Here is a 13,556-nt window from a genome sequence, read left to right on the forward strand (position 1 = left end):
GGTTGGCAGGAGCTGGAGCAAGGAACAGGAGCTCACCCGTCATGTAGTGCTCGGGTCTCAAACCTGAGCTGCCGGGTTTCCAGCCGACAAGCCTAGTGTCTTAACCGCTGAGCCACCACACTGCCTGTAAGTGTAAATGGGATGGCCATAAATGCACACCGAATCTAGCCTTCATACCTAGTGCATTTTAGAAAATGTGTTATTTGTGACGGAGAAAGGAAAAGCGAAGAGATCAAAATGAAATTACCTTTAACGAAAACATAAACGGAGCTGTTGGAGTTTTTTCTGTTCTTGCACAGATAGGTTCCTGTGTCTGTTGGTCTTGCCTGAATAACATGCACTTCTTTAGTTTTGAAATTCTTTAACTTCACGGATGGGTCAGCACTGTAAAAGACCCAGGTCACTGGGCCATCATCGGTACAGGCCAGCTTAAATTCTTGCCCGCTATTCACAACCAAAGGAGATCCTGATGGGGAAATGGATGGTGAACCACCTGCCCAAAAATAAATGAGATGGTTAGTGTTTTGTTAATCTCCACTGATTTTTTTAAAAAAGATTGCAGATTTATGTACATTTAATCTCTTTACTTATTTTCTTGAGCGTTCCAATACAGGTAGTCCTCAACTTACCCAAATTTATGTTGCTAAGTGAGACATATGCTAAGTGAGTTTTGTCCCATTTTATGACCTTTCTTGCCACAATTGTTAAGTGAATCATTGCAGTTGTTAAGTTAGTATCAGAATAGAATAGAATAGAATAGAATAGAATAGAATAGAATAGAATAGAATAGAATAGAATGGAATGGAATGGAATGGAATGGAATGGAATGGAATGGAATGGAATGGAATGGAATGGAATGGAATGGAATGGAATGGAATGGAATGGAATAACAGAGTTGGAAGGGATCTTGGAGGTCTTCTAGTCCAACCCTCTGCTTAGACAGGAAACCCTACACCACTTCAGACAAATGGTTATCCAACATCTTCTTAAAAATTTCCAGTGTTGGAGCATTCACAACTGGAACGAGGCAAGTCGTTCCACTGATTAATTGTTCTAAAACTGTCAGGAAATTTCTCCTTAATTCTAAGTTGCTTCTCTCCTTGATTAGTTTCCATCCATTGCTTCATGTCCTGCCCTCAGGGGCTTTGGAGAATAGGTTGACTCCCTCTTCTTTGTGGCAGATTGTTAATAAGTGAATCTGGCTTCCCCATTAGCTCTGCATGTCAGAAGGTTACAAAAGGTCACGAAACATGACCCTGAGACACGGCAACCATTATAAATATGAGCCAATTGCCAAACATCTGAATTTACCAAGGGGATGCTGCAACAGTCATAAGTGTGAAAAACGGTCATAAGTCACTTTTTTCAGTGCCGTTGTAACTTTGAATGGTTCGCTTAAGCAAACTGTTGTAAATCAAGGACTATCTGTATTTTTATGCTACCTGCTACTTCTTTCAGCCCAAACTGATCAGTATCTAGCCAACCTGAAAAAGCACTATGCGTTTATGTGGGACACACTGACATACCATTATTGCTCTTATACAGATCTCTGAACTTCCTTCCACCACCTCAGCAGAATTCCAAATCACATTATCACTTTTATTATTAATCCCATTTACTCAATTAGAGAGAGCTTTTTATACCTGTTCACCAATTTCAAAACATTTTGTTCTCTGTCTCTTTTAATATTAACTGTACCGTCTTCTCTTTGACTATATTTTTCTTTACCCTGTGTGCAAAAACTTTCAACTTCTTTTTTTTTTGAAGCAATTGTTTTCTTGTATGCATTTTTTCTTATCCACAGACCCTTCCGATTCATCATTTGATCTAGCATCCTATTTTATAATTCAATTAGGATATAATGCAATTGTGACATAGGATGCTATGACACAATTTCCATAGCCTTTTTTCATTCACCTGCTTTCCATTCAATGAGAGAATAATCTATCATCTAATGTTTTTGTACAGGATTCTGGTCCTGCTTTCACTTTCATTTCTTTCCCCTTTTTTATCTATTATGTTTCTTTCTCTTTCCCACTCTCTGAAACTATTATCTACCATATCTCACGACCTAAAATGGACACCCAACGTCAAAAACGTCATCAAAAAAGCACAACAAAGAATGTTCTTTCTGCACCAACTCAGGAATCTCAAACTGCCCAAGGAGCTGCTGATACAGTTCTACAGAGGAATTATTGAGTCTGTCATCTGCACCTCTATAACTGTCTGATTTGGTTCTGCAACCCAACAAGACAGACACCGACTTCAGAGGATAATTAGAACTGCAGAAAAACACAATTGCTACCAACCTGCCTTCCATTGAGGACCTGTATGCTGCACGAGTCAAAAAGAGGGCTGTGAAAATATCTACAGACCCCTCGCATCCTGGACATAAACTGTTTCACCTCCTAGCCTCAAAATGACGCTATAGAGCACTGCACACCAGAACAACTAGACGCAAGAACATTTTTTTCCCAAACGCCATCACTCTACTAAACAAGTATTTCCCTCAACCCTGTCAAACTAGTTACTAAGTCTGCACTACTATTAATCTTCTCATCATTCCTATCACTCATCTCCTCCCACTTATGACTGTAACCTTGTTGCTGGTATCCTTAAGATTTATATTGACTGTTTCCCTATGACTATCATTAAGTGTTGTACCTTATGATTCTTAACGAATGTATCTTTTCTTTTATGTACACTGAGAGCATATGCACCAAGACAAATTCCTTGTGTGTCCAATCACACTTGGCCAATAAAGAATTCTGTTCTATTCTATTAAGAAATGGTGTGTCAAGTTCCAAAAACCAACAAAAATACATTGTGATTCTTCCTGGATTTTTTTTAATTGTTTGTCATCTAGACAGAATGTCCACACCCCAACCAATGAAGACTTCAAGGCCGACAGTTCCTCAAAGTTCCATTTTATTAGAGATGTCATATTGGCACATCTGGGAAAACCCGAATCTGAAAGCTCTCAAGTTTTCCCCACCCAAAAGAAAGTCGAAGTCCCTTCCCCTGCACCCACATGTCCATCGTATGGTCCAATCAATCCACCATCCCAACTGGGGATGCCTGCCAGTCACGCCACTCCAGGTGCAGGCTGAACGTCCTTGACTCTCAGAGAAAAGAATGTTGTTATGGCTAAATACTTCTACCAACTCCATACAACTCCCCCCTCCCAGTTTACCACAGACTAAGTGTGGCAGCCTTGAAGATCCAAAAGAAAAGTTGGACTCCAGGGCTGACACAGAATACTTTCAAAGTAAAGCATGCTGCCTCCCTCATAAAACCTACACTTTGGGAACTATTAGGGAAGGGACATCTCCATCCCTTTTCTCGCACACCATCCTGGGAATCCAGACAACGTTCCATCACATGATATGTCTCATGCTGGGAGCCTCAAGTACCGTACTTTTCGGGGTATAAGACGCACTTCCCCCCCCCCAAAGAGGGTGGAAATGTTGGTGCATCTTATACACTGAATACAGCCATTTTTGGCCTCCCAAAGCCCCACCCCACGCGTCCTGTTTTTGGCCTCCAAAACCCCTCATGCATTGCATTTTTGCCCTCCCCAGCCCCCAGGAGCACTCTGCAGGCCTCCCAAAGCCTCTGCTCGCACCGTTTTTGTGAAAAACGGGATGCGCAGGTTTGGGGGGCCTGCAGAGTGCTCCTGGGGGCTGGGGAGGGCAAAAACTTTTTTTTCTTCTTACCTCTTCAAAATCTTGGTCTGTCTTAATACACCGGTGCGTCTTATAGTCCCAAAAATACAGTACCCCTTTCATGAACACATCTTTCATCATAAACAATCAAAATAAATCCTGGCTTTTATATACATTATTACATTGTTTGTCGTGTACACAGGTGGTCTTCAATGTAGGACCACAATCGAGCCCAACATTTCTGTTGCTAAGTGAGACCTACGTTAAGCAAACTTTGTCCCCATTTTATGACCTTCTTTGCCACACCCGTTAAGCGAATCACTGCCGTTGTTAAGTTTGTAACACGGTTGTTAAATGAATCTGGCTTGCCAGAAGGTCGCCAAAGGGCATCACATGAGCCCGGGACTCTGCAACCGTCATAAATATGAGTCAGTCACCAAGCATCTGTATTGTGATCACAGGACCATGGGGATGCTGAAATGGTTGTAAGCGTGAAAAACGGTCATAAGCCTTCCATCCTTCCGAGATTGGTAAAATGAGGACCCAGATTGTTGGAGGCAAGACGCTGACTCTGTTAATCGCTTACAGAGTGCTATAAAACACTATGAAGCATTATATAAGTCTAAGTGTTCAAAGTTACAAGACAATGGAATAAGTAATAAGACTTATAGTAATAGCAGTAAGTCACTTTTCCCAATGCAGTTGTAACTTTGAATTGTCATTAAATGAACTGTTGTAAGTCAAGGACTACCTGTATTGACACTTAAACCACAAATCTGAAAGAAAAAATACTTTTTTTTTTTTAACTGAACACTCACCAAACACTCCGCATTCTGATTTATTGTTAGGCCTCTGAATAGCTAGATCATTTTTTCTCTACCTTCTCCTCTGATTTCGATCGATCGATCCATTCATCCATCGATCCATCCATCCATCCAGGTATACATGCATGGGAGACACCTAACAGAATAACTTTTCCTCCTGGATCCCATTCATTTCAAATGCCGTACAATTATTCCCAAACTCAGTTTTTGTTCTTCCATTACCACATTCACTGCAGCATAATATATAATTCTCACTAATCTATGAATTCTTAATTTCTATAGATTTCCCCAAGGGCCAAAATGATGCCAATTCATACTTACTGACAGGGTGGATTAGATTTAAATTAGGTTGATTTAAATCACAATTTAAATCGTGATTTAAATCACTAATAAAAAGGCTTGATTTAAATCAACTCGATTTAAATCATAATTTTTAAAGAGCAACTGTTATCTCTGCCTCACAGCAGTTCCTCCTCTGACCTGCTGTTGACTCAACCAACCGTCCCAATCTTGCAGAATATACAGCCTCATGCTATATAACTAAGCTCCATTTCATGCTGAATAAACTAAATTATTAATATATCTTAAATAGAAAACGATCTTTAGATAGATTTTTACTCCAAAAGCATTTTAGTAAAATAAATTTGATAAAATAAAAAAAAATCCTATTTAAATAAAAAAATTTGATTTAAATTTTTAAAAAATCCTATTTTTTTAAAAAAAGCATCGATTTTTATCCACCCTGCTTACTGAGGTACACCTTAGCTTTTTCATTCATAGTTAAGGCTTTCCTTTCCATGCAAATATTTCCATGTAAATAATGCTTTCCTTTCCATGCAAATTTCCATGTAAAGCGCAAACTGGTTATATAATCATCAAACATCATTTAACCTGCTTATGTGTTATGTGTTCGTAGTTACTTCCTACAAACACCAAACACCTATCAGCACAAACTCAATTATGCACATCCCAACTTTCTTTATTCCAACTGTCTGTGACCCAATATTTTTCGAAGTCTGTTGTTGTTAGTTGCGAAGCCGTGTCCGATCCATCGTGACCCCATGGACAATGTTCCTCCAGGCCTTCCTGTCCTCTACCAACCTCTGGAGTCCATTTAAGCTCACGCCGACTGCTTCAGTGACTCCATCCAGTCATCTCGTTCTCTGCCATCCCCTTCTTCTTTTGCCCTCAATCTTTCCCAGCATTAGGCTCTTCTCCAGTGAGTCCTTCCTTCTCATTAGGTGGCCAAAGTATTTGAGTTTCATCTTCAGGATCTGGCCTTCTAAAGAGCAGTCAGGGTTGATCTCCTCTAGGACTGACTGGATGGATCGTCTTGCAGTCCAAGGGACTCGCAGGAGTCTTCTCCAGCACCACAGTTCAAAGGCCTCAATTCTTTGGTGCTCAGCCTTTCTTACGGTCTAGATATTTCTTATGGTCTAGATATACCATATTCCTCCTTGGTTACAATGAAGACAATAGAGAAGCAGCATAATCCAATAACCGCTTACCATTTACTGACATCCAGTGAGAACAGATATTTCTCAATGAATAATGGTTTAACTACTAGCTAGTGTATGAGTCACATTGACAAACCAATCCATTTCAAGTAAACAAACCCAACATTAAAGGAAATACCATGTAGAGCTTTTATTTCCCTGCAATGATAGGCTGCCATTATGGCATGTATGATATTATCTCCCCTTTCCTTAGCAGGATAAAAGAACATGGGAGGTGGGCAGGCCAGGCAGCTTCTCTATTGATAGACTGCAAAGACCACCTTGTCTGAAACACTGTGGAAATTTATTTCCACGTCTGCAACAACACTGAGCCAGCCATGTGAAGCGGCAGCCGAAAAAGCCAATGCAATCCTAAATTGCATTAACAGAGGGATACAATCAAGATCAAGTGAGGTACTAATACCACTCTATAAAGCCTTAGTAAGACCACACCTAGAGTACTGCATCCAGTTTTAGTCACCACACTATAAAAAAGATGTTGAGACTCTAGAAAAAGTGCAGAAAAGAGCAACCAGGATGATTAGGGGACTGGAGACTAAAACATATGAAGAACGGTTACAGGAACTGAGCATTTTCCAAAGCAGTGGAAGGCCAGACAAGGAATAATGGATGGAAACTGACCAAGGAGAGATTCAACCTAGAAATGAGGAGGAACTTTTCTGACAGTGAGAACAATCAACCAATGGAACAGAAGTTGCCTTCGGAAGTGGTGGGAGCTTCATCACTTGAGACTTTCATGAAAAGTTTGGACTGCCATTTGTCAAAAATTGTGGGGGGGGGGGTTGGACTAGATGACCTATAAGGTCCCTTCCAACTCTTGTTAATTTGACCAATATTCAAAACCTCACAACAGCAGAAAGAGGAAGCTAGGCCCAAGCCTCACTGGAAGTCCCTAACAAAATGCCCACTGGGGGAATCGAGTAGCTTTATAAATGGATTTTAGCTCATGTCCAATCATTTGTTTGTCCAGCACAGACAGAACACATCGATTAATTATTTCTTTCCAAAGTTGATTTTTCTCACAATATGGAGACAATGTCTACAAATGGAATTTGTAGAGACAATAACCCGGTCTCGGATGCATTCGCTTACCATCTCGGCAGATCTTAAATGACCAGAGGTATTAAAAGGATGTCAGGTAAATATTTTGGATGGTGGGAAATCCAATGAAAGTAAATTACAGTAAGACTCAGAGGGAGGATCAGATTCTTAAAGCAATTTAATCAACCCAGTCAATAAAGAGCTTTTCAAATCAACAATCGAGCATGGCAGCGTAATATTGATTGAATTTGGGAGGTCAGAATTTAAATTCCAGCACAGACATGAAATGCAAGAAGGCCCGTAATGAAAAATACCCACTGTGAGAAAAAGATCACAAATAACGCCATTTCAGTAAGCAAACCAATGTAAGACCTGGTTAGTACTTGGACACGAATCAGTCAAGAAATGCAGTGTGTTATTATTTAATGCATGCAGCATTGGATAATAGAATAAGAAAAAAAAAGTAGATAGAAATATAGCTATTTAGGTCTGTAGGCTAGACAGAGAAGTAGAAAAAAAAACAAGAACCTTGAAGGTAAGCAATGACAGTTATGTTTGTTTGTTTGTTTATTATTTATTTATTATTTATTTATTTATTTATTTATTTATTTATTATATTATATTATATTATATTATATTATATTATATTATATTATATTATATTATATTATATTATATTATATTATATTTCTATACCGCCTTTCTCCCATAGGACTCAAGGCGGTGTACAGTCAAGAAAAATATAGATACACAAACATCATAAAATTGCTAATTAAAATTATTATAATAACATAGTTTGGCCCAATTAAATAGAACCTAAAATTAGATAACATTTTAGATAACATATCATTATTCTAATTTTTATCATCGACATTGGTAGTCTATTTCTTGCTTGAAATACCATCTTCTCAGCAGCAATATGGAAGTGAATTCTTCCAGGAATTTTTTTTCAACTTTCCATTCTATCCTGCAATTCTTTTATTATCTTGAGGTCTGCACCAAGTCAGGCCCAACTTTTCTCAACGGCCCAGCCAGTCGTGAGATTCAATTTTTTTTTACTACCGATTCTGTGGGTGTGGCTTGGTGGACACGGCTTGGTGGGCGTGGCAGGGGAAGGATACTGTAAAATCTCCATTCCCTCCCCACTCCAGGGGAAGAATACTGTAAAATCCTCATTTCCTCCCAATCAGCTGGGACTCAGGAGGCAGAGAATAGATGGGGGCGGGGCCAGTCAGAAGTGATATTTACCGGTTCTCTGAACTACTCAAAATTTCCGCTACAGGTTCTCCAGAACTGGTTAGAACCTGCTGAAACCCACCTCTGCACCCAGGTACTCCCAGCTACTGTAACTGAGATAAATGCACCACAGAAAAGTATTAAAACAAAATTACTACAGTGTTTTATAGTTTCAAATTGGTGTCACTCAAGCATGTCTCTCGCTTGCGACTTCTCCATTAATATTAAAAAAACTTCTTCTAAAGAACGGAGTAGTTTGCCTGAAATGTGCCACTGGCTTCTCGATAAGCATTACAGGCACTTCTCGTTTTACGACAGTTCACTTACTGACCATTCAAAGTTACAACAGCTACTTCTGCTGAATGCCAGCTGCCAACAGTTCGGCAGATCGATACTCGCCAGTTTAAGGTTGACTCATCCTTCCGAGGTGGGTGAAATGAGGAGCCAGATTGTTGCGGGCAACAGGCTGACTCTGTAAACTGCTTAGAAAGGGCTGTAAAGCACTGTGAAGCGGCATATAAGTCTAAGTGCTATTGCTATTTACATCTGGATACTTGGCAACTGGTTCACATTTATGACGATTGCAGTATCCCGGGGTCACGCGATCCCCTTTTGCAACCTTCTGACAAGCAAAGTCAAGGGGGAAGCCAGATTCAGTTAACAACTAGGTTAGTAACTTATCAATTACAGTGATTCGCTTAACAAACTGTGGCAAGAAAAGTCGTAAAATGGACCAAAACCCACTTAGCAGATTTTTCACTTAGCAAAAGTTGGGCTCAGTTGTGGTCGTACGTTGAGGGCTACCTCTACAAACTATTCAATTCCATTGGGTTTTTCATACTGCTTATATTGTTCAATATTTTAATGCCCCTCTTGGATTTTACTTAATGGAGTCTGTTTTGTTTTGCTTTGCCCGGGGAGAAGTTATAATACTGTGCTTTGCCCTTAGTCCATGGAAAGGCTGCAATAAAAGAAATAACGTATTTTTCGGAGGATAAGACGCATCTACCTTTTTTGGTAGGGAAAACAAGAAAAAGAAATCTGCCTCTGCCTCCCAGCAATTTTGCCTTGTTGCAGCAAACAGCAAATAGCCTGCTTTACTTTCATTTTCGTTTTCAGCATAGCTTGATTAGCACAAGAAGAAAAAAAATCTGCTCCAGCAATTTACCTCCTTGCAGCAAGCAGCAGAGCCCTGCGCAAAACAGCTGAGAGTCGGGAGGCTGATTCAACAGACAATCAACTTGTGTTAATTAGGCTGTGCTGAAGCTGAAACAGACTGTTTCTTCTTGCTGTTTGCTGCAAGGAGGTAAATTGCTGGGAGGCAGAGGCCAAAGAGTGGGGGCCAGTGGGTGTGCGGGGCTACATTCGGTGTATAAGACGCACCTAAATGTTCACCCCCTTTTGGGGGGGGGGGGAAAGATGCATCTTATACACCGAAAAATACGGTAAATGTATGGATGAAACACCACACTGTTTTCTCCTATTTCTACATATTTATTATATCTGATGCTTTAAAAACTCACATGGAACCAGAGTCTTTTTTTACTGTCTAATTTTCAACTGACACATTCAAAGATTACTGTTTTGTCGACAACAAATCCTCTCCTCCAAGTGAAAGTGTATTTCTAACAAGCTGCTCAATATAAACAACATTCTCCTAGCAATTGTGACTCACAAGAATGGTCTTTGTGTCTGCTACAAATCATGAATACATTTATATTGCTTAAGGTGGGGGGGAGCCAAAAGAAATACTTTTAAACCACTTAAAGTAACTGTGAAAATTGCCCTGTTGAAACAAATTTTTGCAATCTGTGATTTAACAGGAATAACCTATTTGCTAGGCATGCAACATGCTACTTCAAGCAACTCCCCAAAACCAGAAAGAAATTAATTCCTTGTTCTGAATTAGCAGGATCAGACCTAAGCAGACAGGTGTTAGAGGGAGTCCTCGACTTACAACAGTTCATTTAGTGACCGTTACAACAGCACTGAAAAAAGGGACTCATGACCCTTTTTCACTCTTACGACCTTCATCCCCATAAATCAGGTGAACAAAATTCAGATGCTTGGCAACTGGTTCGTACTTATGTCCGTTGCTGTGTCCCAAAGGTCACGTGATTGGTTTTTGCAACCTTTTGACCAATGGATAAGCCAGATCCACTTAACAACCATGTCACTTAACAGCTGCAGTCATTCACTTAACAACTGTGGCAGGAGAGGTCGTAAAATGGGGCAAAATTTGCTCAACAAATGTCTCACGTAACAACAGAATTCTGGGGCTCAATTGTGGTTGTAAGTCGAGGACTACCTGTACTAGTGTTGAGTAGATAACCAAATTCACCTGACATTCATTGTGGTGTGTCACAGCTGGTTGCTGGACCTCAAAATATAGATTTCCCTCTTTTTTTCCCCTTTAAGTATTTTTCAATTTTCTGTTAAGGGCTAACTAGCACTTAGTTGTGGATAGGTGGGTAGGTTTGCAAGGATAAACATCTTCCATTGATTTAAAAGACTACATCATGCTTGGTGTAGCATGTTGACAGTTTCATTTCAGCTCACTGAATGCAATTTAAAGATGATTTGATAGTCTCTGGATCAAATTGATTTTCTGAATTTTTAATTTGGATCAAATCATGTCTAAAATATCCCGTCGTTAGATGGCTTCATGTGCATTTGCAAAATGTTTTTTTTTATCGTATCTGAATTTAATCACTGTAATCATCCGAAACAAAATTTAAATTGAACTGATTTGCGAAGCCAAATCAATAATCTGAAATTGGGGCCAATCTAATCAATGGTGAAAAAAAGTAAACTTCTACATTTAGGCAACAAAAAAAATCAAATGCACAGGTGTAAGAGGTATATGAGCCAAGGTGGCGCAGTGGTTAGAGTGCAGTACTGCAGCTACTTCAACTGACTGCTAGTTCAGCAGATCAGCGGATCAAATCTCACCGGCTCAAGGTTGACTCAGCCTTCCATCCTTCCGAGGTGGGTAAAATGAGGACCCAGATTGTTGGGGGCAATATGCTATTTAGTATACTGTCTTTGGTGTAAGCCGCCCAGAGTCCTTGGAGAGTGGGTGGCATAGAAATATGAATAATAAAAATAATAATAAAAATAAAATAATATAGGTGGTACCTGGCTCAGTAGTAGTAACTGCAAGAGGGATCTTAGAGTCCTATTGGACAATCATACTTAAATATGAGCCAGAAGTGTGCTACAGCTGCCAAAAAAACACCAAGTATGCAGTCCTAGGCTGCATCAATAGAGGGATAGAATCAAGATCACATGAAGTGTTAATACCACTTTATAATGCCGTGGTAAGGCCACACTTGGAATAATGCATCCAGTTTTGGTCACCACAAGGTAAAGAAGATGTTGAGATTCTAGAAAGAGTACAGAGAAAAGCAACAAAGATGATTAGGGGACTGGAGGCTAAAACGTATAAAGAACGGTTGCTGGAATTGGGTATGTCTAGTTTAATGAAAAGAAGGTTTAGGGTGACATGATAGCAGTGTCCCAACATCTAAAAGGCTGCCACAAAGAAGAGGGAGTCAAGCTATTCTCCAAAGCACTTGAAGGCAAGACAAGAAGCAATGGATGGAAATCAATCAAGGAGAGGACCAACATAGAGAAATTTCTTGACAGTGAGAAATTAATTTGTTCTAACGACTTGCCTCCAGATGTTTTAGGTGCAGCAATTCTGGAAGTTTTTAACAAGATATTGGATAACCATTTGTCTGAAATGGTACAGGGCGGGGTGCTATTCAGCAGGTTCTAACAGGTTCTGGAGAACCGATAGCAGAAATTTTGAATACTACAGAGAACCAGCAAATACCACCTCTGGCTGGTAGTGGGGTGGGAATGGAATAGAATAAATACTTTATTACGGTCATCGACCAGCAATAGACATACAATAAATTAAAAATAATACTTACATTAATCGTCAATAATAACTTCCCTGTTATAAAAATACATGATCTCAAACCATTAGGGTTACTCCCTAATTTACATGAGTGGAGAGCCGATAAGTATAAAAAGAGCCTTGGTAGTACAGTGGTCTAAAGCACCCTGTTATTAAGACCAGCTGCCTGCAATTACTGCAGGTTCGAATCTCGCCAGGCTCAAGGTTGACTCAGCCTTCCATCCTTTCTAAGGTAGGTGAATTGAGGACCCAGTTTGTGGGGGCAATAAGCTGACTTTGTATAAATATACAAAAGGATGAAGGCTATTGCTTAACGCATTGTAAGCCGCCCTGAGTCTCCGGAGAAGGGCGGCATATAAATCAAATTTTTTTTAAAAAAAAGTATGTGAGTAAATGTATTTTTCCAATAATTGTTATAGATATCTCCCAAAAATTGGCACCAGTTGACATCTATAATTCTGTAACCAATTTTTTTCTTGTGGACATTGCCGCGACACAGAATTTTGCCACTGTACGCGTGGTAGCTGGGTTTGAGTCTTGGAGGAGAAAGCTTACATAAAAGTCGTCTGTCCTCCCTGGCAATCTCTCTGGTGGGGTGGGAATGGAGATTTTGCAATATCCTCCCCCCAGGAGTGAGTGGGTAGGGAATGGGTATTTTGCAGTATCCTTCCCCTGGAGTGGGGTGGGAATGGGGATTTTGCAGTATCTTTCCCCTGCATGCCCACCAAGCCACACCATGCCCACCAAGCCAGGCCCACAGAACCGGTAGTAAAAAAAATGGATTCCACTACTGGTATAGGGTTTCCTGCCTGAACAGGGGGGTGGACTAGAAGACCTCCAAGATCCCTTCCAATTCTGTTAGTCTGTTAATCCGTGCATCCCTAATGACTACTGTTTAGTTTTAAAGTGGGGGGGAGGGGGAAGGAGGTGAATCATCAATTGTGATGGAGCAAGAGACATACCAAAGAAATATTCATTTACACAATAATGCTACTAGTAGGAGTGGGCTTACAACTCAACCAATGATATCTAAATCTAGAATATATTTTCTCACTCACAACTAACTCAAAGAAGAGAAGAATAGAATTCTTTATTGGCCAAGTGTGATTGGACACACAAGGAATTTGTCTTGGTGCATACGCTCTCGGTGTACATAAAAGAAAAGATACATTCGTCAAGAATCATAAGGTACAACACTTAATGATAGTCATAGGGAACAAATAAGCAATCAAATCCTATTAGGGAACAGTCAATATAAATCGTAAGGATACCAGCAATAAGGTTACAGTCATAGAGTCATAAGTGGGAGGAGATGGGTGATAGGAATGATGAGAAGATTAATAGTAAT

At 39.9% G+C, this 13,556-nt stretch overlaps 1 protein-coding gene across 1 annotated transcript in view; it reads right to left on the reverse strand.

The window, feature by feature from the left end:
- Positions 1 to 13,556, reverse strand: part of PDGFRA (platelet derived growth factor receptor alpha) — a 285,063-nt gene that overhangs the window by 78,993 nt on the left and 192,514 nt on the right. Inside the window, exon 17 of the mRNA XM_070948940.1 lies at positions 2,953 to 2,977. Within this exon, the coding sequence (XP_070805041.1) occupies positions 2,953 to 2,977 (25 nt within the window). The remainder of the gene's footprint in view (positions 1 to 2,952; positions 2,978 to 13,556) is intronic.

The sequence above is a fragment of the Pituophis catenifer genome, unplaced genomic scaffold (genome assembly GCF_029215685.1).
Source record: "Pituophis catenifer annectens isolate HBS135680 unplaced genomic scaffold, rPitCat1.0.hap2 SCAF_8, whole genome shotgun sequence".
NCBI classification, from domain to species: Eukaryota; Metazoa; Chordata; class Lepidosauria; order Squamata; family Colubridae; genus Pituophis; species Pituophis catenifer.